At 44.2% G+C, this 25,522-nt stretch overlaps 1 protein-coding gene across 1 annotated transcript in view; it reads left to right on the top strand.

Moving 5' to 3' along the window:
- Nucleotides 1-25,522, top strand: part of CD53 (CD53 molecule) — a 48,410-nt gene that overhangs the window by 17,867 nt on the left and 5,021 nt on the right. Inside the window, exons 2-6 of the mRNA XM_088467428.1 lie at nucleotides 9,945-10,024; nucleotides 11,153-11,341; nucleotides 16,596-16,670; nucleotides 19,817-19,915; nucleotides 24,598-24,705. Coding sequence (XP_088323554.1) covers nucleotides 9,965-10,024; nucleotides 11,153-11,341; nucleotides 16,596-16,670; nucleotides 19,817-19,915; nucleotides 24,598-24,705 — 531 coding nt within the window. The 5' untranslated portion in view covers nucleotides 9,945-9,964. The remainder of the gene's footprint in view (nucleotides 1-9,944; nucleotides 10,025-11,152; nucleotides 11,342-16,595; nucleotides 16,671-19,816; nucleotides 19,916-24,597; nucleotides 24,706-25,522) is intronic.

The raw sequence follows: 25,522 nt of genomic DNA, 5'->3' as shown, positions 1-25,522 counted from the left end.
CTAAGTTCCACTGCTACTAAAGTAGCGTTGAGAGGATTCGGAGGGGGCAGCTGATCTTTGGTTTAGCTGACTCTGCAGAGGAGCAAAGTTGAACTGCTCTGACGCTCGCGTCGAGAAATAATGTTAGTTATCAGAGACAGCCAGGCCCCCCATTAATAACATAATGAATAGACCCTTCAGAGTAGGTTTCTTCACAACACAGGTGAATCATCAAGTTGATGATGATTATTGCTGTATATTTCCTCCAGATGCATCTTTATGCTAGATTTAAGGTTGTGCAGTACATATCTTGAAAATATTTGTAATCGGGTGAAACTTTGTCAACACTGGGTTACTACCTTCTGTCATTGAAAATGGGTTATGACATAGAGAGTCAGGTTTATAAGATTATATAAACAAACAGCAGTTTATCAATAAAAAATACAGGTATATACCAATGTATAAGAAGAACACAAAAGGAATAGTATTGGGTGCACTGGTTCAAACTGATATTAAAATTTTACTTTTATTATATTCATTAAAATCAATATACACAAATATGGTGAAATATTAAAATCAATTGAAAATTGCTGTGTCAGGGACTAGAAAACTGACAATTATAGGGAGCTTGCAGGGGTGTATTTATGTATGAACACAGTGTCCGCAAGTTCGAAAACTACTTGAATTAGCACAAACAACTAGTTAATAATAATATATAATACTGGGTGATTAATTTCTAGACTTAATAATTATATCAAGTAGCTGTGATCTATAAGGATCTATATGAGTGACACCCTCCTAAAATGGTATACCATAAAAAGGTCTGTATGATAACAAATTATGATATCAAATGGTCACTCCCTAAAAGGCAGTTAACTCAGCACTGTTCTGATGCACTCTATTTCCTAAAAATAATGAACGCTGCAGCAGTAGAGTAGAAATACCCATTACTCTGTAATCTCTGTGTAACTTTGATCGCAAAAGGCTAATTCACATGGACGTACCGTAAATTCGTACATAAATACACCCCTGCAAGCTCCCTATAATTGTCAGTTTTCTAGTCCCTGACATAGAAATTTTCAATTGATTTTAATATTTCATCATATTTGTGTATATTGATTTTAATGAATATAATAAAAGTAAAATTTTAATATCAGTTTGAACCAGTGCACCCAATACTATTCCTTTCGTGTTCTTCTTGTTAAATTGACATAGTGGGTAGCACCCCTCAACAGGACTATTTTAGTCACAATTAAACAACCTCTATGTTTGGATGTGAGGGCTGGTTGTATACTAGTGCGGTTGTTTTTTCTTGTTTTACCATATACCAATGTATAACAGAAATATATAAATAAATATATATATATATATATATATATATCAGCCTTAATCCACGGCATTCAACCTTCTGGGGTGCCCTTGGTATGTGACCACACCATCTACATAAAAAATATCATACAGACTCAGCACTCACTTACTTTTCAAACTATAATTCCTTTGAATACAGGGAATGTTAGTTCCAAAATATTGCAATAATAAGTCAAGCTGACTAACCACTTCACTGTCTTCCCATCTGGCCAGTCCCTACACTGACTCTCAGATATATATGATCTTTGCTCTGCCACATTTGGCTCAAGCTAGTACACAAATTTTAGACATGAATTTTAGACATGAAGCTTAATGGAGCATACACACGGTCAGATTTGTCAGATCTCTCAGATCTCTCAGATCTGTCAGATGAACGATTTGAACGATTTTACCAAAGATTTGAACGATTGAACGATGTTTGACTGCATTAAAATGAATGGAATCGTCCAAGTCTGACTACAAACACATCAGATGTCAGATATCGTTATCTGACCATCGGGAACACGCATCGTTCAAATCGGTCATCTGACAGATATGTCGGATTTTCCTTCAGATATGAACGATTGAACGAAAAATCTGACCATCTGTATGCTCCATAAGAGACAGGACCACACCCATAGATATCAGTGAATAAGCACCCGGGGATAAACTGACAACGTTTGTGGATGGTAGAAGGTGGATTCACAGGGTAAGAACATTTACCTCTCGTGGGTTAAATGAGAACTTGAGTCTCCATTGTTTTTTATGATTCCTATACTAAATGCTGTGTTACGTAGTATCATGTTCTCTCTCTTGATATATAGTATATTTTATTGTATGTGCTACAGTATAAGGTATTTTTTATATACTAAGGGGTCTATTTACTAAGCAGTGTTAGGAGACAGAGTGAAAAGTGATAAGGTGCCAGCCAATCAGCTCCCAACTGTCATTTTTCAGACACAGCCTGTGAAATGGCAGTTAGGAGCTGATTGGCTGGCACCTTATCACTTTTAACTCTGTCTCCTAACACTGCTTAGTAAATAGACCCCTTAGTGTGGATTAATATGTTTATATATTATACGGTATTGCACTGTTATGGTCTATATTATTGCGTATGATTTGATTAGCCACATTGTTTACATGGTATCAGTATTTTTAAAGTTTTGTATATACATGTTGCCCTAGTAGCCGGCGCGGAGTTATGACATAATCAGATGGTGTCTCGGCCCCTTTCCCGGCTGCTAGCGGTGTCACATGTGGTGGTAGTAATTTAAGGTGAGTGCTGTAATGTAATTTATAACCCTGATGACGATGGAAAAACAACTATTGCAAAAAGGTTGGAAACTTAAGGTGCGTACACACTAGGCGATCAGGAAAGACAGTACGATTACGACATTGTAATCGTACCGTCGTTCCTGATCCCCTGTAGTGTCTGTACTGAACGATCAGTCGTTCAGTGCAGGCACTGTCCATCATTCCTGAACATGCCAATCTGTCGTTATCGGCAGATTGTGCTGCATGTTCAGGCGATGGACAATGTCAGAAACGACCAGCGGGAGTGCGCATCGCTGGTCGTTTCTGACATACAGGTGCACGATTTGTGCACGATTACTGAGCGATTGCACGATTACGATGTCGTAATCGTGCAGTCGCTCAGTAATATCGCCCAGTGTGTACGCACCTTTACCCTGCTGTTTGAAGTTTTATTCATTCGAGTGCCGCCGACATTACTTGTGTATTTGGGACCCTGCTGCAGTTCCTAATGGAGGGCACCAGAGCTATACATCGTAATGTTACTCACATCGTTATATGTGAGTGCCGCTTGTACTGTGTATATATATATATATATATATATATATATATATATACAAGGCCGCCATCTGGGGGGAACTGTTGGGACTGGAATCCTGGGCATGAACAGAAAGAGGGTCCCACCCACCTGCAATCCCGCTGACACCTGATGCCGCTATGCAATAAAGTTTGGATTTTTTGGAGACCCGGCTTGCGTGACATCATGACATCATGCCGGGCCATGTTGCTGAAAGAGATGAGCCGTGTTGCGTGAAGAACAACAAGAAGAAGGTAACTGTAAGGTCTGTATGTGGCTGGAGTTGGAAACAAGAGTCAGACAAAGCAGGGCTCGGCTGGAGAGACAGAAGGGAGGCTGACTGGGGAGATATAAGGGGGGCTGGCTGTGAAGACAGAAGATGAGCTGGCAGGAGACTCAGAAGGGGTCTGGCAGGAGACACAGAAGGGGTGCTGGCTGGGAAGATAGAAGTGGGTCTGGCTGGAGAGATAGAAGTAGGTCTGGCTGGAGAGATAGAAGTAGGACTGGCTGGGGCAACACAAGGGGGGATGGCTGGGGAGACAGAAGGGGGGCTGGCTAAGGAGACAGAAGAGGTGCTGGCTGGGGAGACAGAAGGGGGGCTGGCTAAGGAGACAGAAGAGGTGCTAGCTGGGGAGACAGAAGGGATGCTGGCTGGGAAGACAGAAGGGGGCTGGCTGGGGAGACAGAAGGAGGCTGGCTGGGGAGACAGAAGGGAGCTGGCTGGAGATAGAAAGGGGGCTGCCTAGGGAGACAGAAGGGGTGCTGTGTGGGGGTGAAATAAGGGGTGTTGGCTAGGGAGACAGAAGGGGGCTGGCTGGGAAGACAAAAAAGGGGATTACTAGGATGACAGAAGGGGGCTGGTTGGGGAGACAAAAGGGGGCTGGCTGGGTAGATAGAAGGGGTGCTGGCTATGGAGACAGAAGGGGGCTAGCTGAGGAAACAAGGGGTCTGGCTGGGGAGCCAGAAGAGGTGCTGGCTGGAGACACAGAAGGGGTGTTGGCTAGGGAGACAGGAGGGGGCTGGCTGGGGAGACAGAAGGGTAGCTGGCTGGGGAAACAAATGGAAGCTGGCTGGGGAGACATAAGGGGGCTGGCTGGGGAGACAGATGGGGGCTGGCTGGAGAGACAGATGGGGGCTGGCTGGGGAGACAAAAGGGGAGCTGGCTAGGGTGACAGAAGAGGGCTGGCTAAGGAGACAGAAGAGGGGCTGGCTGGAGAGAAAGGAGGGGGCTTGCTGGGGAGACAGAAGGGGGGCTGGCAGGGTAGACAGAAGGGGTGCTGGCTGGGGAAACAGAAGGGTTATTCTTTATTTTTGAGCCAGAAGTCTATCAGCTCTGTCTCCTTTTTCATAACATATCTGACAAAGCCACTGAATAGTGTTGGCTGATTTTTTAGTGTAAGTATAATTTATTTAGGGTAGGTCTTAAGTTTTGGAAATCTTTGGGGAAGTGCAGTAAGAGAGGCAATTTGAGCTTATAAGATACAGTTCTTTTTTTCTCTGCTTTCTTTCTAGAGTAGGATAGACTAATAAACATATTAACGCATTGTGGCATTATGAGTTGAGACGGTAGAAGGAAATATGTCAAAAGAGAGTTGCTGAAAAAGGGCTTATCCTAAAAGACCAGGAAATAAAGTTTCTGCATGTCTACATTTTTGGGTAGTAAGTTGATCTATTAAGATCAGATCTATACAGTTGTATAAGTTCTGAGAGATGAGTAGTGGGTAAAGTGTTTACTAGTCTAGAAAGGTATAGAATTTTCCAAGAGTCATAAAAATTATATCATTTCATCACAGAAAAAAGCCATTTAGTTTCCCAGAACAAGCCAGACTGGCAACAGGGAGAAGTTGATCTATTCAAACTGGAATTTACAGAAGTACAGTGTAAAAATCTCCACCAATTGCCTTGAGCAATTGCATTGCCTTGAGCTTGTTAGATGAAATTAGTAAAGTAGGCACTCTGGACCTGATTCAGAACCGGACGCTCTTAAAAAGGGGATATTTAAATTGAGCGCTCGCACTTTGCGGTGTGTTGATGCCTCTATGTCTGACTGAACGTCCGAAAAATGCGCTCGCTATTTTGCAAAGACGCCCCTTTGCCGTTCGCATCACACGTCATCTCCGTTATTTATTAGATTAATTGGGAACATCGAAAGGCATCTGAACTGCTCGCAGTGCTTGTGGTAGGATTTACTTCCCGCTATCACTGCGAGCAGTTCAGGCTAAAAGACAACCAAGTGATGTGGTCGATGACGCTCCTTTACTAATTATGCACTCCCATTAAACGCCGTTTTGACTATTAGGCACGCCTGCGTTTGGATCTCCACTCCCCCGTTTTCAAGCACCTTCCCGTTACCACCCACAAATGGTACATTCTGTCAATCAAATTAGCAGCCCCTCGTTGTTTTACGAGCACACGATTTCCGACCGCAATGACTGGTTTGCGCAAGCGCATTGCGAACCATACGCATGCGCAGTTGCATCGTATCAGAGCGAACAAGCGGCCGCTTATGAGCGGCTCTGAATCAGGCACTCTGTCCCAAATGTGGTGCATATGTGGAAGCCATGGTGATTTTAGAGGGACCTAGAGTTCCAACAAATATTACATATATACTTAGCCGGTGAATGAAAGGGTGCTTACTATAATAGGGGTATTTGTATGAATCAGCAAGGTGATACCTCATTGCTCAGTGTTAGATGAAGAATAAATGCCTGGGTGTAAATTATATTAGTAAGGCTGGGGTGAGAGAATTTAAAGTAGGTTTCTTCTTGAAAAAGTATGATATTGGCTGAATGGCATTTAAAATAATGAAAAGCTATCCTTCTCGTAATGGGGGAAATATACTCATTTACACTGAGGGAAAGTATCTAAAGCTGGGTACACACTGACAAATACATTGGCCGATCAATTGATCGGCCAATGTATCTGCTGCCCGTCGGGCAGTGTGTACCCGCGATATGTTGGTGAATGTCGGCGTTCACCGACATATCGCATTGGCTGTGCTGCACAGCCGATGAACAGATATGTCTGCAAACCGCCCATACACACACAGCGGCATCCGCGAGGAACACGCCCCCTGGTTGCTGGGACCTGCAGCAAGACACAGATGATGGCCGTTCAGTGTGTATGAACGACCATCATCTACAGAAATATCTGTCAGGTGTGTACCCAGCTTTACGATTCAAGTTGGATGAAAGAGAAGATAATAAACAGATTGATGAGCTAAAAGAGTAACTTCAAAGGGAAGGGAATAGGAAATGGAGGGAAAATACAAATCTCCAATGATGGAAGTGAGCTATATTAGAAGGAACTAGGTAGAACAGAAGTTCAAAGGGATAAGTCGGGAGGTGACTTGAGGTTATTCAACATGGGTATAAGAAACATATTGGCAACAATTCAATAGCTAAAAAGTGGACTGAAGAAAAGGAAATTACTTTAAACTGAACAACAATAATTGAGGAGGGAGGGATTTATATAACATTTAGGGTAAAGTAATAACTACAAATTGTAAAGGCTAGAAAATATGAATAGAAAATATGAAATATGTAATAAACAACATATGTATCTCTAAGATAATAGTATTGTCTTGGATGGGGATCAATGGATGACACTGACACTAGAAATATTAAATCATAGAATATTACTAATCAGGTTTTTTCTTTCTTGAAGAAGAAAAAATGTAATGCTGGCCACACACATAGCGATATTTTACCTGATCTGGCCAATTCCGACACATTGGAACGACAGATCGTGTAAAATATGGCCAAATTGAGAGTAAATCGTGAGTCCCCACTCACGATCACAATGCAATGCGCGTCCCCGCTGGTTGCACATCGCATCGTCAGATCTGCCGTGCAGTAGGGCAGATCTGACAATCTAGGACGTGATGCACTGTCAAAGTCTGGATGCAGGAGAGATCATATGAAGATTGGACACCAAATCGTGTGTAGATCGTGTGCAGAGCTGCCGGGGAGAGTTTCAAGGGAAATCGTACACATCGGCTCATCGTGAGCACATCGCTATGTCTGTGGCCAGCTTACAATAAAATAGTGTAGATATAGCATCAACTGTAAGATGCATTATCTAAAGCCACAATAAATAAATTATTATCAAGACAATATCAAGCTATAGATCTATCTAGCACTGTAGAAGTTGATATGTAAAATACAACCTTTATTTCTTTAATTAAAATTGTGTACCGTACCAGTGAAATATTAAAAGCAATAATTCATATTAAAGATAACATGAAGTAATACAATTTGCAAAGTTATGAGATAAACATATTTTAATTTCTGATGTCGTCTTGCTCTCAGTTTTATATGCTATAATATTGTAGGTAAATATTGCCTTATATTGTGTTCCCTCTTATTGATGAATGAACATGCAAACAGTTAAAGGGTGATATATCAATTAATTGTTACCACAATTGTATCTCAATTCAGTAACTACTTATATTATTAGCAGTATACTGAACAAATTATCAGGTTACCAACATATGAATAGGAATCAGTATGAATGACCGCTGGCCCAAATCCTGGTGCCGGAAGACCGGCAGTAGTGAAGATCCCGACAGGGGATTTCGGTAAGTATATCTAACCCTACCCTCCCCCTAAACCTCCCCTAGGGGTGCCTAACCCTAACCTCCCACTCTAGTGCCTAACCCTAACCCCCCCCCATGTGCCTAAACCTAACCCCCCCCGTCCATGCAGCCTAAACCTAAGTCTCCCGGGGGGGTGCCTAACCCTAACCTCCCCCCGGGGTTGCATAACCCTAACCCCCCTTCCCCTAGCCTAACCCCCCCCGGGAGCCCCTAACCTAACTCTTCCCCCGCGTGGCTGTCCGCTCCTGCCACCATACTTACCTTCGTTTAGTATGCCGGGCGTCGGGTTCCCGGCGTAGGTATAATGACAGGCATTGGGATTTCGATACCTGTCATCAGTACCCTGCTGGGATTTGACAGTCAGGAAGCTGGCGGTCTGCATTTCCACCGTTGGCTTCCTATGAATATGATATTGAGAGTAAAGTAACTGACCCTGTATAGTATTGACCAAGGCAGTTGGCACTCATTATATCCTTTAAATTATTTAAATTATTCTGGTTTATCATGCAACCTTATTCTTAAATAATGTTCTTTTAGATATTAGAATTCCAATCATCTATTTATTAGCAGTATTAACTGCCTTACACTATTGTGCAGAGATTGGTATTTGAACTTAAGTACTTATGTCCGCTTAGTACTACTGTGTTTTTCAATAGCCTTAAAAGTCTAGGAAAATTAGCAGAAAATCTGCACTATCCTATAATAAATGACCTGCGAGTTATAATTAGTACATGTATATTGAGCAGATAATAAATGCACATGTCCGTTCAAGTGCATTTTTGTCTGCTCAATATACCTGTATTAATTATAACTCCCAGCTCATTTATTATAGGATAGTGGCTTGGCATGGCGACGTTCCTGGTCTCTGAGACTCTGTGGAGGAACTTATGCCCTCATTCAGACCCGGTTGCAAGCACTGATGTGCTCGCAACCGGGTCGATAGTTAGCCCTACACACACGCAGCGGCCGCACTGCGCGTGTGCAAGCCCCGGAGCGAGGGAGAAACTCTCTCGCTCCGGAGCTCTCCCCAAAAGGGGCGGCTGTCGATGTTGATCGACAGCTCGCCCCATTTTGTAGGCGGGCCAGGGGGTGGTTTCCAAAACGGAGGCGTTCCTTAAGGAACGCCTACCGTTTTGTGGGCGGCCGCACTGACATCATCAGTGATGTCAGTAAAGAGTTACCTGCTCTTTTAGAGCAGGAAGCTCCCTTGGGCATGCGGCTGCCGAGACCCAACCTTAGGATCTCGTCACAAGCTCCGATGGTCACGATGGTGTTCACCATCGCGACCATCAACCTGGTTGGTCGCTAAGCTGTGGGTGGTAAGCTTACCTAACGACCAGGAGGCCGCACTTCAAAAAAGAAGCGTCCGCCCTCATTCAGAGAGAGCGATCGCTTCTTGCGAGCGCCTCTGAATGAGGGCCTTAGTGCATTGCTGGAAAAATCCATTATACTTGTTAACCTGCAGTGGACTAACCGTCATTGTTGGTACGCATGCTATTTTTCAGTGCCTGATGTGATTGCTAAAATAACAATGTTATACTTTTAGTTTTAACACACTATATGGAGGCCCCCTTTATTCAGTATATATATATATATATATATATATATATGTATGTATGCCTAGGGGATGTCTAGTCTGACCCCAGTGTCCTTATGTCCCTATTGTAATATTACCCCCAGTAACATAAAGCCCCAGTGACAATAGATCCCAAAATGCATTACCCCCAGCTCACGTGGTGGTAAAAGATCCCCATTGACATTACCCCCACACCAGTGTCCATATCACCATATCACTGCCACATACATACACATTGCAGTACTACCCATTCACCAAGTACTATTTGTCACCATCGCAAAGCGCAACCATCAACTGCTCAGTCGCCATACATCTGTACATTACCTTCTGTGTTAGTACTCCCCCACCCCCCCCTCAACATCATGCAGAGCGCAGCGGAGTGTGTCACAGGGGACTGCTTATATATATATATATATATATATATATATATATAGCTGTCCCTTCTTGGCTCTTTCACTTTATAACCAAACATTACAATTCATAAGTTAGAATATTAATACCTAAATATATTAGAGATAATAGTGTTGTTTTACAATGTGCTGTATTTAATTTGAATTTATGCTGTATATAAAATTCATACTGTTCATCTTATTGTTTTTCTATTTTTTTATTTTTAGCATTATATAACCCAATCAAAATGGGGAAATGTGTCCGAATGCTTAAGTACATGCTGTTTGGCTTCAATTTATTGTTTTGGGTAAGTTATTCGAATATTGAATATATTATGTCACTTTCAGTTATGTCCCACTCCCACATTATGGTCACAATCGGTAGGCTGAAATATCTCTGCTAGAATTTCTGGGATGGAAGAAAATGCTTGGTAGTCATATACATATGGTTTATCTGGTTTGCCACCAGCACAGTTTTTATTTCATGTATTATATTTCTAATATTTTATTAAATGAAAAATGGCTTTAATGATCTTGAGAATGATGAGAATGGCTCCTCACCACTATTCTATATTTTATATTTCTATATTTTATCTACATTTTATTGACAATTTGCAATCCCAAATTCTGCTTCTATATGGAAATATTGTGTCATTTGCATAAAATATGTTGTTGTTGTTTCATGTTTTATTCCCTTTATTCTAGGGGTGAGCGAGTTCGGTTTTACTCGGATTTACTCGGATCTTTAAACGGCATTCTATTGGCTATCGCCTATCATGTGTTTTGGATAGCCAATATAATAAATCCGAATTTGCGGTAAAGTGGCGATAAGAACCGAGTAAAACCGAGCGTTTATTCCCAACACATGATTCAAAAAATGTAGTGCCTTGTTTTTTTCTTGGGTTTTTGTTGTCTTGTATCTTTTGGGGCAATGGAGGGGGGAGGGGTTAGGACACTGCAAGTGCGCAAATACATTTTAATTAGTGAAAAAAATAAATGTACTTTTTTTTTAAATAATTTTATCGAAACATCTCAAGAATTTACAATGTTATCAGTGATACCATACCTATGAATACATGTGAAAAAGACGTAAAATACATTATTTAACATGTGTATTATTTATACTAGGGATGTGCAGGCTCGGTTCTACTCGGTTCCGTTCGGTTTTTTTTACCGAATCTTATTGGCTATCCAAAACTCGTGACAGCTGAAACCCAATAAGATTCGGGAAAAAAAAACGAACGGAACCGAGTAGAACCGAGCCTGCACATCCCTAATTTATACTATCGAAACATAAGGTGAATTTTGATGTTGTTTTTTTTTAAAATAAATGTACTTTAATAAACACAAACTAAAAAGGATTACTACTTGCAAATACTATGTTATTTTTCCTCTCTTGTACAATGTTCTGAATAACATTCCTTATTTTTTTACAGACAGTTGGATGCTCCATAGTAGCCATTGGAATTTACTTTGTCGTTCACAATATCTACGGGACCCTGTTTCCAAAAATTCCCTCTCTGACAATTGGCAATGTCTTTATTTTCTTTGGCTGTATCATAATGGTATTTGGATTCCTAGGATGTATGGGTGCTATTAAAGAAAACAAATGCTTACTCCTTACAGTGAGTATTCAATGTAATATATCTTTATGGACAGACAAATAAATGCAGTTTATACACAGCGACCACTTTATTAGGTACAACTTTCTAGCACTGGGTATGACGCCCATTTGCTCTAAGAACAGCCTGAGACTAACATCTTCGTAGTATGGATTCAGCAAGGTGCTGGAAGCATTCCTTAGAGATTCTGCCCCATTTGACATGATGGCATCACACAATTGCTCCAAATCTGTTGATAACACATTGATGCTGCAAATCTCTTTAAGGCCTCCCACACACGGAGCGATATAGCGGCCGATCCGACGGATTGGAAAGATATCGCTTGTGAGCATGATATTATCCACTGCGCACTCCCGTGGGGTCGTCCGTCGCTCCTCCAGATCTTTCTGCATGCACAAGAAATCTGGAGAAGCGGTGAACTTTCCCATGCAGGTCTCTGGGAAAGGCAGGGGGGCCGCATATTGGGCGGTCGGGCACCGGATCGCTCTGTGTGTGGAGACCACCCGATAAGTCGGCAGGCGGATCGTGGATCGCATCGCTGGGTACACATCGTACCGTGTGTACGCAGGTTTACAGTACCCTGAACTCATTGATATGTTTGTGGAACCAGCTTGAGATGATGTTGAACAGTGACACAAGGCAGGATGAATCCATTGATTCATGTTGTCTATGCCAAATTCTCACACTACCATCTGCATGTCGAAAACGATATTGAGATTTGTCAGACCAGGAAATGTTTTTCTTATTGTGGCCACTGTAGCCTCAGTTTCCTGTTCTTAACTGACAGGAGTGGAACCTGGCATGGTCTTCTGCTGTAGCAAATCCACTTCAAGATTTGTTCTTTGCATACCACTGTTGTAATGTATACATGAGTTACTGTCACTTTTCTGGCAGTTTAAACCAGTCTGGCATTCCCCTCTGACCTCTCTCATTGACAGGTTGACCACAGAACTGGAAGTTTATTGTTTTGGACACCATTTTCTGTAAACTGTGGTGCAAAATTCCATGAGATCTGCAGTTTCGTAGATACTCAACAACCTGTCTGGCACCAAAAATAATTCCACGGTCAATGTCACTCATTTCTTACCAATTCTGGTCTGAACAATTTCTAAATTCTTCATGCTTTGAGTTGGTGCCACATGATCAGCTGTTCAGACATTTGCATTACCATGTAATACGGAACCAGTATGAAATACCGATAGTCGGGATCCTGGCGGTCACAATCCCGACGCCGGACCCCGACAGGGTTAACATACCGACATTTGTTGGTCTGTGTGCTAACCCTCACCCTCTTCCTACCCTAACCCCACCTCTTTGGTGCCTAACCCTAACCTCCCCCCTAGTGCCTGACCCTAACCTCTCCCTGCCTGTACCCTAAACCTAACCCTCCCCCTTTAATGCCTAAACCTAATTCTCTCCCTATAGTGCCTAACCCCTAACCCTAACCCTCCCCCCACCCTGTTACTTACCATTGGCATCCCGGCAGTCGGGATGCCAGCGCCGGGATTCTTACCGGTGTCAGTATTCTGGTGCCGGTAATGTAAGCATCGGCATCCTGACCGCCGGGATGCCGAACGCATACCAGTAAATATATATACATGTCCTGGGTTTCTATCTTGTCCTTTTTAAACTCCAAGGGAATTGTTTAGTATATTGGAAAGACAATGGACCTCATTCAGAGGCGGTCGCTAGGGCACGATCGATCGCAACGAGCGATTTTTTGTCATGTGCGCATGCCTGTAGTCGGCATTGTGCGTGCGCAAGCCAATTCTTGCGAGCTATATGGAGTCTGTCATCAGTCACTACTTGGTCGTAGCTCTGATTGACAGATAGTTCCGTTTGTGGGTGATAACAGGGGAAGGTGCATGTGAACGGGGCGTGGCGCTGCGAATGCAGGCGTGTTTGTCGTAAAAAGAGAGATTTCAAGGTGTGCATAAATTACTGAGCGGGTCATCGCACACGTCATACCGCAGCCTTTAAGATGCTACTTCTCGTAGTACTTGAGTGAGCCCAGGGTCTACCTCAAGCACTGCGACTGCAGGAGATGGTTTCTGCCTCTGCCGATGTCTGGAGTCAATTAACAAAGTAACAGGTGTTTGTCATTGCAATGTATAGTAGCAAAGTGGTTGCGTTAATTGGCTTTTCTTTCTTTTTAAAAGGACATTACATTTGGTTGGTCTCGGTATGTGATATTTAAATTACATTTGTTTGCAAAACCATTTAAAATACATTTAATAATCATAATTCCCTTTTTTTTGGTTCAAATGCTAAATACATGTTTTTGTAGATTTTTTTTTATATTTGTTTAGGTTTGTGGTACTGCACATCCCAGCATGCTTTGTTTTTTTTTGTTTTTAAATAATAAAGCCCATAGCCAGATTTCTTAAACCAAACATCAAAAAACACATGGAAAATTTACATTAGAAGAATAGACAGAAAAAAAAAACAAAGCAATTGCGCGCTGCTTGAATCCGCATCGAAATAGGCAAAAGAACCATCGAAAGTGCAGATGTGGAAACTTGACTCTGCCAAAAAACCACGATGGTCACATAGCTTGGCGCCAGCGACCGACAAATTTCTGCGACTGTAGTCCTCGCTCACCCCTTTACGAGACTCAGGAGGTGTGTTTTCATTGTCATGGGAATTTCCTCGCCTACGATGTGCGCTGCGATTTGCATTTTCTCACTCTTTTATGATACGATCGATCGCGCCCTAGCGACAACCTCTGAATGAGGGCCAATATTCCAAAAGGCTCAATTGAAGTGAGTGCCAGTTTAAGTGATCCCTGAAGTGTATGCTGACATGTCACATGTAGACATAAGGTCTATGTCGGCATTCTGAATGTCGACATTTTGTGCCACACCAGTAATTGCCTGTTTTTCTTGAAGCTCATATATACAAGCATCACCATCAAATATTACTTATACCCCTTTTCACATGCAGCTTTAAATTGTTGATTATATTGTTACATTTAAAGTATTGCCCAGCGTAATTTCTGTTCATTTTTAGAAAAACTATGTTTCTGTTGAGAGGTGCAAACCTTTAAATATACTTTCCAAATTTGTCCGCTGTTTAATCAAACGTAGAAGGTCTAACCAGTTATAGGAACATTAAATTGGATGAACTTGTATATTGCTGAAACTACAGTAGTGCTATTTTTCAGCAGGAACTCAGGCGCTCATTCAGACCCGCTCGCTAAAATGCAAACGCTTGCTGCTGCCGATGGTATGTATTGTGAACATGCATCGTGAGCATGTGTATGCATCGCAGTGCTCATGCGCATACCTTAGCTAAAGTTCACAATGCGTTCGCTCGCTGTGCATAGACAGCCCAGCAGAGTGAGTGACAGGGAAAGCCGTTTGTAGGTGGTAACAGGGGCTGGCCATTAAAACTGGGGAGTGGAGGTGCTAACGCAGGCGTGCCTGAGCATTTCAACAGCGTTTTAGAGGTGTGCATAATTATAAGACAGCATCATAGTACACGTCACCTGGCTTGTTTTTACACTAAAGTGCTCGCAGTGCTTGCGGCAGGGTATGGCCAACCTCAAGCGCTGCGAAAGAATACGATGTTACCCGATGTACCGATGGTTGCATACACTTCCTGGACATGACGTGCCCAAGTGGGCGTCTTAAGACAGGCTGGTGGGTGTCTGCATACACTATGTGATCGCTGTCTAAGAAATACTGGGCGTGCTAAGGCATTGCTGTGCGATTGAACTGCCTACGCAATTTGCATACACATCGTGCGAGTGATCGCAACTACCGCGTGACTCTGAATCAGATCCTCAGTTCCTGAACCTCTTATTAACTTAGACATAATGTCCTGGCCCAAAATGTATTTTCCATAAGTTACAGTAAGTCCCTTTTGAGTGCCTTCTGTTCAAAATACTATATATATATGTATATAAAATATAAATGTATATATAATATACAGTCATAAGTGGACCTGGATAAGTGGGAAACCTCTATCACTGGGACTAATTGTGTGGTCCCGGCATTTTTGCACCAAACAACCTCTGTGATACCCCTTTTATACCAAAAGTCCCGGTCTGGAACATGTTTCCAGCTCAGATCAGACCCGGGACAGTCCCCTTTTACACTGTGGGTCGGCAACATTCACACCGCAGCCGGGTCAGCACTGACCCGGCTCTTCCTGCACAGGTGAGCAGCACATCTTCACTTTCCTCCCCCTCCCGACCCTCTTATCTCACTCCGCAGTGGACCAAAGGCAGGGAGGGCAGGTGGAGTGCACTGCTTTGTGCTGCTCAGGCTGGCGCTGGTTGCAGTGGACATTTGGAGATGATGTCATCTCCAAGCGCCACTGAAGTTGGTTAATCAGGCGACATGCAGCATGATCCGGGTCATTGCCATTTACACTGCAGGGTGACCCGGGAACGACCCATGGTCAACCCTGCAAACTACCCAAGTTGGATCCACGGGTCCCTGGACCCGGGTGGATCCAATTACACAGACAAAAATCCCGGGTTGATGCATGTTCACATGCATTAACCCGGGATTTTCAGGTCGGTGTAAAAAGGGTATTAGTGAGACTGCCAAACCTCTTTAACTGAGACAAGTTTTTCTCGATTATTAGTTTTAATCACCTCTATAACTGAGATGATTGCTGTTAGGACCTCTTTAAGTGAGGTTAGTGCAGTTTATTAACCTCTATAAATGAGACGACCGCCTTAAGAACCTCTGTAACTGGGATTAGTACAGGTTTTGACAAGTCTCTATATGTCTGTACCTGGACTTACAGGGGTGAGAACCTCTATAAGTGAGACAAACACTTCTTGAATCTGGATAAGTGAGAAACTGGATAAGTGAGTTACCTCTTTTAGGGGTCTATTTATCAAGCAGTGGAAAGTGTGGAGAAGTGAAGCAGTAGAGAAGTTGTCAATAGCAACCAATCAGCTTTGAAGAAGCATTTATCAAGTACAGTCTATAAAATAATAGGTAGAAGCTGATTGGTTGCTATGGGCAACTTCACCACTGGTCCACTTCTCCACGCTTTTCACTACTTGATAAATAGATCCCTTAAGTGAAATTAAACGTGCTATCCCTTGAGATCCCATTTATCCAGGTCCGACTGTAAATATAATTGTTTCTCTATGGCTCCACCCCCAGTAGCTCCACCTACAGGTCCTGTACCTATTTTTCCAGAAAAACAGCCCTGGCTGAACCAATGACGTGTAATCAGCTGTAACTGTCAGTAAATTGAAAAGTGAATAGTAACAGATTTTTTCTGTCTGTTTTAGTTTTTCATTTTGCTCCTGCTCATTCTTCTGACTGAGGTTACACTGGCAATCATTCTCTTTATATATGAACAGGAGGTAAGATGTGTGACCTTTAATCACCACCATTTTCTCTCAGTTTATACTCCAGCTGCAGTCTATTCTATTCTCCCAGAGTAGTCAGCATTTAATTACTTTGGCTATTTAGAGAAAAACATCCTTAAAAGATATCATGACAATTATTGAATGTTACAACAATCCCCACCAGGTGCTGCTATTATAGCTGAAAGATGAGTCTAATGTATTGCTGAAACTCTGAGTGAGACTCGACCAGCTATGTTTTCCTATGGATTATACAAATACAACCCATAGGCAGCACCGAGCAGGCACCAATAGGCCATTTGTTCTGAAACATGCACATAATAATAACTGTCAATGTGCTTCTTCATATGTATTAGCTGTAAAGAAAATCACACAGCTTCTGTACTTGAACTTACAGCAATGTACAATTGGATTAACCACATTGCCCTCCAATGTGTAATGATTCCTGAAGGGAATCGACGCCAATGACTGTAGAGCGGCGGATTTTGTAAGGAAATAGGTTGGGGGTACCCCTTGTAGACTGGAGATGATAACCACTGAAAGAAATAGGAAAGTCCAGCTACAGCCTTGAGAGCTGGAATCCTTGGCTAGTGGCAGCTGTTTTGCCTTGAGGGCTGGTGAGGTGTTGCAGCCTTGAGGACTGGCAAGTCAGGGTGAGGAGCTGTCTTTGGGCTGAGAAGCAAGATGCGGCTTTGGCCATGTAGCAGCCTTAAGGGCTGGTAAGCCTTGGCGAGCGGCAGCCTCTGGGCTGAATTGGATGCGGCTTAGCCATGTAGCAGCCTTTTGGACTGGTAGGCCTTGGCTGGTAGACGCTGACGTTGGTGCGCAAAATTGTGCACTAAGGGCACTGAGGTACGGCCTATATCGCCAGGTTGACATAGGCATTGGTGCTCAAGACTGCACACTTAGGACGCTGAGGTGCGACCTATGCCGCCGGGTTGACACAGGCGTGGGTGCACTGGATTGCGCACTTAGGACGCTGAGGTGCGACCTCTGCCGCCGGGTTGATACAGGCGTGGGTGCACCGGATTGCGCACTTAGGACGCTGAGGTGCGGCCTATGTCACCGGGTTGACACAGGTGTGGGTGCATTGGATTGCACACTCAGGACAGCAGGAATGAACATTGTGCCACCTAGATGACACATGCAGCAAATAGCAGATATTATACGGACTGTGCCGCCTGGATGGTACAAACAGGTAGACAAGAATCAAGCTAACAGGAGCACTGGAACTCAACTTAAACAAACAGGAGACTGGCCACAACTGGAAACACATGGAAAGGCTATCACTGGCAAGGAGTGCAGAACTGGCTGCAACTTAACAGATACAGGGCCCAATCAGAGCAAGGCCTGCAAGCCTCCCTAATGACAGACTCCTGCACCTGGCCTGTGCACACAGACAAAACAATCAATTAGTGTGCAGCTGATACTGTAATTACTTAACACATTAGATCAGCACACAGACAGACAGGAATAAATGCAGTGTCTCAATAGCAACTAAAATGATCTACTAACCACAGATCCTAACACAATGTAAATGCTCCACCCATCACAGAGACATGCTATAGCAACTGAATGGGCCTGATGTACGCTGAGGGCCAAATTCTGATTTGCCATCCGAAAGCAGGTGCTGCTCATGGTTGTAGCTATAGCAATCATACGCATCTCTCTGGGCACATTATCTCCAGGCGATTCTAAGTCAGACACATCTCAGCTGTTTCTTCCCTTGCGTGAAATACAAGTTTCTAGTTATCAACTCTGCATAAGCACTAAGGAGAATTGTTTTGCACGAGCGTCATGGCAGTGTTGTGGACATACAGATCTCCCTATATTGAATTGTGCATATGCCGAGTGCAAGTCTATTTCAGAAGGATCTCTTACACCTAGCATGGTGTAGGTGTAAGTGCTGATATTACGGGTTGCTCTTGTACACGAGCTGTGTGATGCATATATATTAAGACGTAATTTGTCATATCGTCCACATCGGCCAGTGTGTACCCACTATGTCGTTGATGCATGAAGGTTTGTCAGGCGACATCATTAGAAGGGGGCATGCTGCCGAATGCAGCTTGGACCCCACCGTCATTGCCGGCATTGGCAAGTGTGTATGCACTTGCTGATGCTGGCACCCCTGCCAGGTCCTGCTGCTGCCGATGTTGTACACAATAAACATGGTCTAGTGTGTACCCAGCATAAGTCCTCAGCCAGAAGGAACACTCAGAGGTGGTGGGCTGGAGCAGCAGAGATCACAGCCTAGCCATGACACACAGTGACAATGCCAACACTGCCCCCAGTGGGATATATTGACATTGCCCATGCAGGATTACTAATCCCGGGTGGGTGGTAACCCTACCAGAGAAAGGAAGCCCCTGGAGCTGTAAATAATTCTTGCTGCTCTGAATATGCATCATTAGCCCCCTCAATTCTGGGTCCTGCATTAGCCTCATGGGTTACTACAGTCAGTAGATATGCCCCTGCTCAGAGCATCCATTGTATTCAATATTCTGATGTTCATCCATAATCTCCCCAGTGTTGAGGCTGGCCAGGTTACATCAACCAGATCATACCTGTACAACCTATTGTAGTTGAGGACATTACCGCATTGTTCTTTTGGGTAATGAGTTGGGAATGTGGAAGTGAGGACAGTGCTGCATATGACAGGAACAGGAGTGTAATGATTTGAGGTAGAGAATAGAGGCAAGCAGGAAGTCACAGGCACACACATACTCATATGTGCTGTATGCACACTTTAAAAACAAATACGGAATTATAAGTGCCAAAATCCTACTTTTGCAATGTTAAATCAAACAAAGAAAAGCCTGCATTGACAGAAGTGCAAATGTGCAGAAGTGCAAAATCTACTGTGGGACTGTTTACAGTTTGTAACAAATACTTGTGGTTTACAATATGCATATTTACGAAATACACGTTTTGTGCACATTTAGATGATCTCAGAGTCAGATAACGGAAGAGGACCCCCAATTACCAGAAGTGTGACTGAAACTCCTGTCAAACTGATACTGAAAGCTTATAAGTTATAGTGTCAAAAGCTCCTCTAGATGAAAGGAAGTTAGTCATCCAACTTGCTTTGTACCCAAAACTCTTGTAACCATTGTAACTATTCTTATTCTGTTTTATTTCAGTTAGCGCCTTATGTAGCAACACAACTAAAAAGTAGCTTTGAAGAACACAAAGCACGAAACCACCATAATTCTACAATATGGGACAACATACAGAGTAGTGTGAGTATGCAATATAAATGTGTAAATATGTAAATAAGTAGCAGGTATGGTAAATTATTGTCTTTCAGTACAATACTAGTCTTACGGTATAATATTACCAATGGAAACAACCATTTTGGGTGGGATGCAGCAAAGGGAGAAATCGAACCCCGAAAATGCGGGTTTGACCGCATTTCTCATATGCACCAAGTCTCGGAATGCGACACACTCTGGGGCTTGGATGCGGTGGGTAAATCCATTTTCAGATGGCGTTACCCTATAGAAGCCTATGGGTTTCTCTCCGCAGGGTGCTGTGAGAGGAATCCAATCGGATCCCTCCCAGCACCCTCCGTGGCGCGTGTGTCATTCAGCGATTGCACAGAATAACACCGGGGGACTTCACTCACAAAGCACCGCTTTACCGAAAATTATGCGTCATGCATCCCGCCCCTTATGAGCTAGATTTCATTGGTTTCTTGATAGTCCCATTTTCTCTGTTTGTTCTCTAATAGAGCCGGAAGCTCACTACTGACATCACTCGTGATGTCAGTAGGGCCGCCCCCAAATGGCAGACGTTCCTTCGGGAACGCCTCCGTTTGGCCAGCCACCCCCCCTCCCCGCCTACTAAACGGGGCTGGCTGTCGATCAACATCGACAGCCGCCCCGTTTGTAGCGAGCGCCGTAGCGAGAGAATTTTGTCTCTCGCTCCGGGGCTTGCGCACGCGCAGTGCGCACTTGGCGCGTGCACACTGACCGCCCATCGACCCGCTTGCGAGTGTATAGCACTTACGAGCGGGTCTGAATCAGTCCCAGAGATCCTAGTAGAGATGAGCAGGTTCAGATTCTGGAGATCCGGACCCACCCGAACTTAGGGGATCCGAGTCAGATCCGAGCCGGCTCGGGTTTTCCTGTCTGACTCGGATCTCAAAATGAGGCAAAACGTCATCATCCCGCTGTCGAATTCTCACAGGTTTTGGATTGTATAAAAGGTCCCGCGATCGCCGCCATTTTTTATTTCGGCTGTGGAGAGTGAAGAGAGGGGGCTGTGAGTGTGAGCCGGCTCCGACGTGCGCATGCCCAGTGGGCAAACATCGACCCGGTTGCTAGCGCTCAGCGCTTGCGAACGGTTCTGAATAAGGCCCTCAGTGCTTCTCCCCACATTCATCTGTACCTTATGGTAGGGTCTCGTCTGTCGCAAGCCCCAGTGAGCTTCCAGCTCTAATAGAGCCAGAAGCTCACTACTGACATCACTCGTGATGTCAGTAGGGCCGCCCACAAATGGCAGGAACGCCTCCGTTTGTCCGGCCACCCCCCCACCCCGCCTACAAAACAGGGCGAGCTGTCAATGAACATCAACAGCCACCACGTTTGTAGAGAGCCCCTGAGTGAGTGAATTTCTCACTCGTTCCGGGGCTTGCGCACGCGCATTGCGCACACTGCGCAATGCCCCACCATCGACCCGCTTGCGAGTGCATAGCGCTTCCGAGCGGGTCTGAATCAGGCCCTCAGTGCTGCTGCCCACATTCATCTGTAACACGCTCAGTGCTTCTCCCCACATTCATCTGTAACACGGTCAGTGCTTCTCCCCACATTCATCTGTAACACGCCCAGTGCTTCTCCCCACATTCATCTGTAACACGCCCAGTGCTTCTCCCCACATTCATCTGTAACACGGTCAGTGCTTCTCCCCACATTCATCTGTAACACGCCCAGTGCTTCTCCCCACATTCATCTGTAACACGCTCAGTGCTTCTCCCCACATTCATCTGTAACACGGTCAGTGCTTCTCCCCACATTCATCTGTAACACGCCCAGTGCTTCTCCCCACATTCATCTGTAACACGCTCAGTGCTTCTCCCCACATTCATCTGTAACACGCTCAGTGCTTCTCCCCACATTCATCTGTAACACGCTCAGTGCTTCTCCCCACATTCATCTGTAACACGCTCAGTGCTTCTCCCCACATTCATCTGTAACACAGTCAGTGCTTCTCCCCACATTCATCTGTAACACGCTCAGTGCTTCTCCCCACATTCATCTGTAACACGGTCAGTGCTTCTCCCCACATTCATCTGTAACACGCCCAGTGCTTCTCCCCACATTCATCTGTAACACGCTCAGTGTTTCTCCCCACATTCATCTGTAACACGCTCAGTGCTTCTCCCCACATTCATCTGTAACACGCTCAGTGCTTCTCCCCACATTCATCTGTAACACGCTCAGTGCTTCTCCCCACATTCATCTGTAACACGGTCAGTGCTTCTCCCCACATTCATCTGTAACACGCCCAGTGCTTCTCCCCACATTCATCTGTAACACAGTCAGTGCTTCTCCCCACATTCATCTGTAACACGCTCAGTGTTTCTCCCCACATTCATCTGTAACACGGTCAGTGTTTCTCCCCACATTCATCTGTAACACGCTCAGTGTTTCTCCCCACATTCATCTGTAACACGCTCAGTGCTTCTCCCCACATTCATCTGTAACACGCTCAGTGCTTCTCCCCACATTCATCTGTAACACGCTCAGTGCTTCTCCCCACATTCATCTGTAACACGCTCAGTGCTTCTCCCCACATTCATCTGTAACACGCTCAGTGCTTCTCCCCACATTCATCTGTAACACGCTCAGTGCTTCTCCCCACATTCATCTGTAACACGCTCAGTGCTTCTCCCCACATTCATCTGTAACACAGTCAGTGCTTCTCCCCACATTCATCTGTAACACGCTCAGTGCTTCTCCCCACATTCATCTGTAACACGCTCAGTGCTTCTCCCCACATTCATCTGTAACACGCTCAGTGCTTCTCCCCACATTCATCTGTAACACGCTCAGTGCTTCTCCCCACATTCATCTGTAACACGCTCAGTGCTTCTCCCCACATTCATCTGTAACACGCTCAGTGCTTCTCCCCACATTCATCTGTAACACGCTCAGTGTTTCTCCCCACATTCATCTGTAACACGCTCAGTGCTTCTCCCCACATTCATCTGTACCACGCTCAGTGCTTCTCCCCACATTCATCTGTACCACGGTCAGTGCTTCTCCCCACATTCATCTGTAACACGCTCAGTGTTTCTCCCCACATTCATCTGTAACACGCTCAGTGTTTCTCCCCACATTCATCTGTAACACGCTCAGTGTTTCTCCCCACATTCATCTGTAACACGCTCAGTGCTTCTCCCCACATTCATCTGTAACACGCTCAGTGTTTCTCCCCACATTCATCTGTAACACGCTCAGTGCTTCTCCCCACATTCATCTGTAACACAGTCAGTGCTTCTCCCCACATTCATCTGTAACACGCTCAGTGCTTCTCCCCACATTCATCTGTAACACGCTCAGTGTTTCTCCCCACATTCATCTGTAACACGCTCAGTGCTTCTCCCCACATTCATCTGTAACACGCTCAGTGCTTCTCCCCACATTCATCTGTAACACAGTTAGTGCTTCTCCCCACATTCATCTGTAACACGCTCAGTGCTTCTCCCCACATTCATCTGTAACACGGTCAGTGCTTCTCCCCACATTCATCTGTAACACGCCCAGTGCTTCTCCCCACATTCATCTGTAACACGCTCAGTGTTTCTCCCCACATTCATCTGTAACACGCTCAGTGCTTCTCCCCACATTCATCTGTAACACGCCCAGTGCTTCTCCCCACATTCATCTGTAACACGCTCAGTGTTTCTCCCCACATTCATCTGTAACACGCTCAGTGCTTCTCGCCACATTCATCTGTAACACAGTCAGTGCTTCTCCCCACATTCATCTGTAACACGCTCAGTGTTTCTCCCCACATTCATCTGTAACACGCTCAGTGCTTCTCCCCACATTCATCTGTACCACGGTCAGTGCTTCTCCCCACATTCATCTGTAACACGCCCAGTGCTTCTCCCCACATTCATCTGTAACACGCTAAGAGGCAACGTTTTCCACCTCATACAGATCAAGTGCAAGTTCACGCCAATGATGATGGTTTGTAATAAATCAACCCACACTAGCGATCTCCGGACCTGATTCAGCACAGGACAGAATTGCAAAGCTGTACGCAAGCTGCTTTGCAATTCCATCCTTGCAATGATGGTAATGCAGCAGGAGGCCACCGCAAATATAACAAAGAGGCCATGTTATCTCCATCAACTGACGGAGATCCTGACCTCTTCCCTCCCCCCCAACGGCGGTGACGCGCCTCTGTTACGGGAAATATAGGCCGTCGCCATCCCCTCCCCACCCACAAACGGCAGCAGACTGTCAATCACTGATAGTCTGCTGCCACTCTGCACTGCTAAATAAGACCCTCCATCCATTTGCTTAAGTCTGATTTGTTACATGCACAGTTGCTGATTTCTTTCTTTGGTGCATACGCACTATGCTCAAGTCCAGAAAATCCATGCACATTGCCACTTGTGTCCGACTCCCATAGTGATGATTAGTGTTTGTCAGAGAGGTTTCTTGTTATGTGTATGATGTAGGCTAGAAGACAAGGTAAGAACCTCATATATGTTGCTCCCTATAATTCTACTGCCATAGACATGAATCTCCCATAAAAGAATGGTTTGTTATTTTATCACAAAGATGAGTCAATAAATGTGTGGACTGTGCAAAATGTAAACATGTATAACAACAAATGGTATAAAAGCAATATACTGTATAAAGATTTAATAACATTTATAACTATAAACAATACTTTTTTCCTCTAGCTGCAATGCTGCGGAATCAATGGCTCAAAAGACTGGGAAAACTCAATTCCCCAGTCTTGTTGCCCCACAGATGCCAAAGTGTGTACGACTGGAAATGCATATGTAACGGTAAGAAATATTTACAAGAACGATTACATTACAGAAGGGATGTACAACATCAACACTTCTGCCCTCATTCTAAACCCAAGCAGTCCCTTAGTGACAGTTCTATTTTGTGAGTGCAATTAATGTTTTGGTCAAAGGAGAATTTTGGTTAGAAAAGTTATCAGATTGGATGAATTACAGTACTTTGTGTTTTATTAAAGACATACGTTTTGATTGTACAAAAACCACCCTCAAGTGTTTTGGTTCTTATTCGTTTTGGATTGCTTTAAAATTGATGAAATCATGTAATTTGGACCTGTTTGCATGCACTCCAAACCCGAGATTCTGCTTTTAAATCCGAGTTCCGAACTTACAGCATAACCGAGGCGGGACTCTGTTCTACTAGGAATCACAAAAGTGATATAAGCAGGGACTCAGTTCTACTCAGAACCCCAAAGTTTAGGTGTGTTCGGTTTTACAGGAAAACCAAACTGCACATCTCTAGTTTTTATGCTACTGTGATGAATAAAATATCTGTTCATTTGCACATACATTAACAAAGAACAAGGGGCCTGATTCAGAGCCGTTCGCTATTTGTGGTCGCTCGTTTAAAAACAAGGGGTGGCTATTCAAATGATCCGTACGCACATTGCAGTCTGTTCACACCTCTAAGTCTGAACAAGCGAGCAAAACATACGCTCGTTTATTTGTTAAAAACGCCCCCTGGCCGCTCGCATCCTACGTCATGTCCGCTATTTATTAGATTAATCGAGTACATCGACCAGCGTATGAACTGCTCGCTATTCTTGTGGTTGGTGTTTGCTACCACAAATTTGCGAGC

This window comes from Taudactylus pleione, unplaced genomic scaffold, assembly GCF_031769625.1.
Source record: "Taudactylus pleione unplaced genomic scaffold, aTauple2 ptg000010l, whole genome shotgun sequence".
NCBI lineage: Eukaryota > Metazoa > Chordata > Amphibia > Anura > Myobatrachidae > Taudactylus > Taudactylus pleione.
This window is presented reverse-complemented; position numbering and strand designations above follow the sequence as displayed.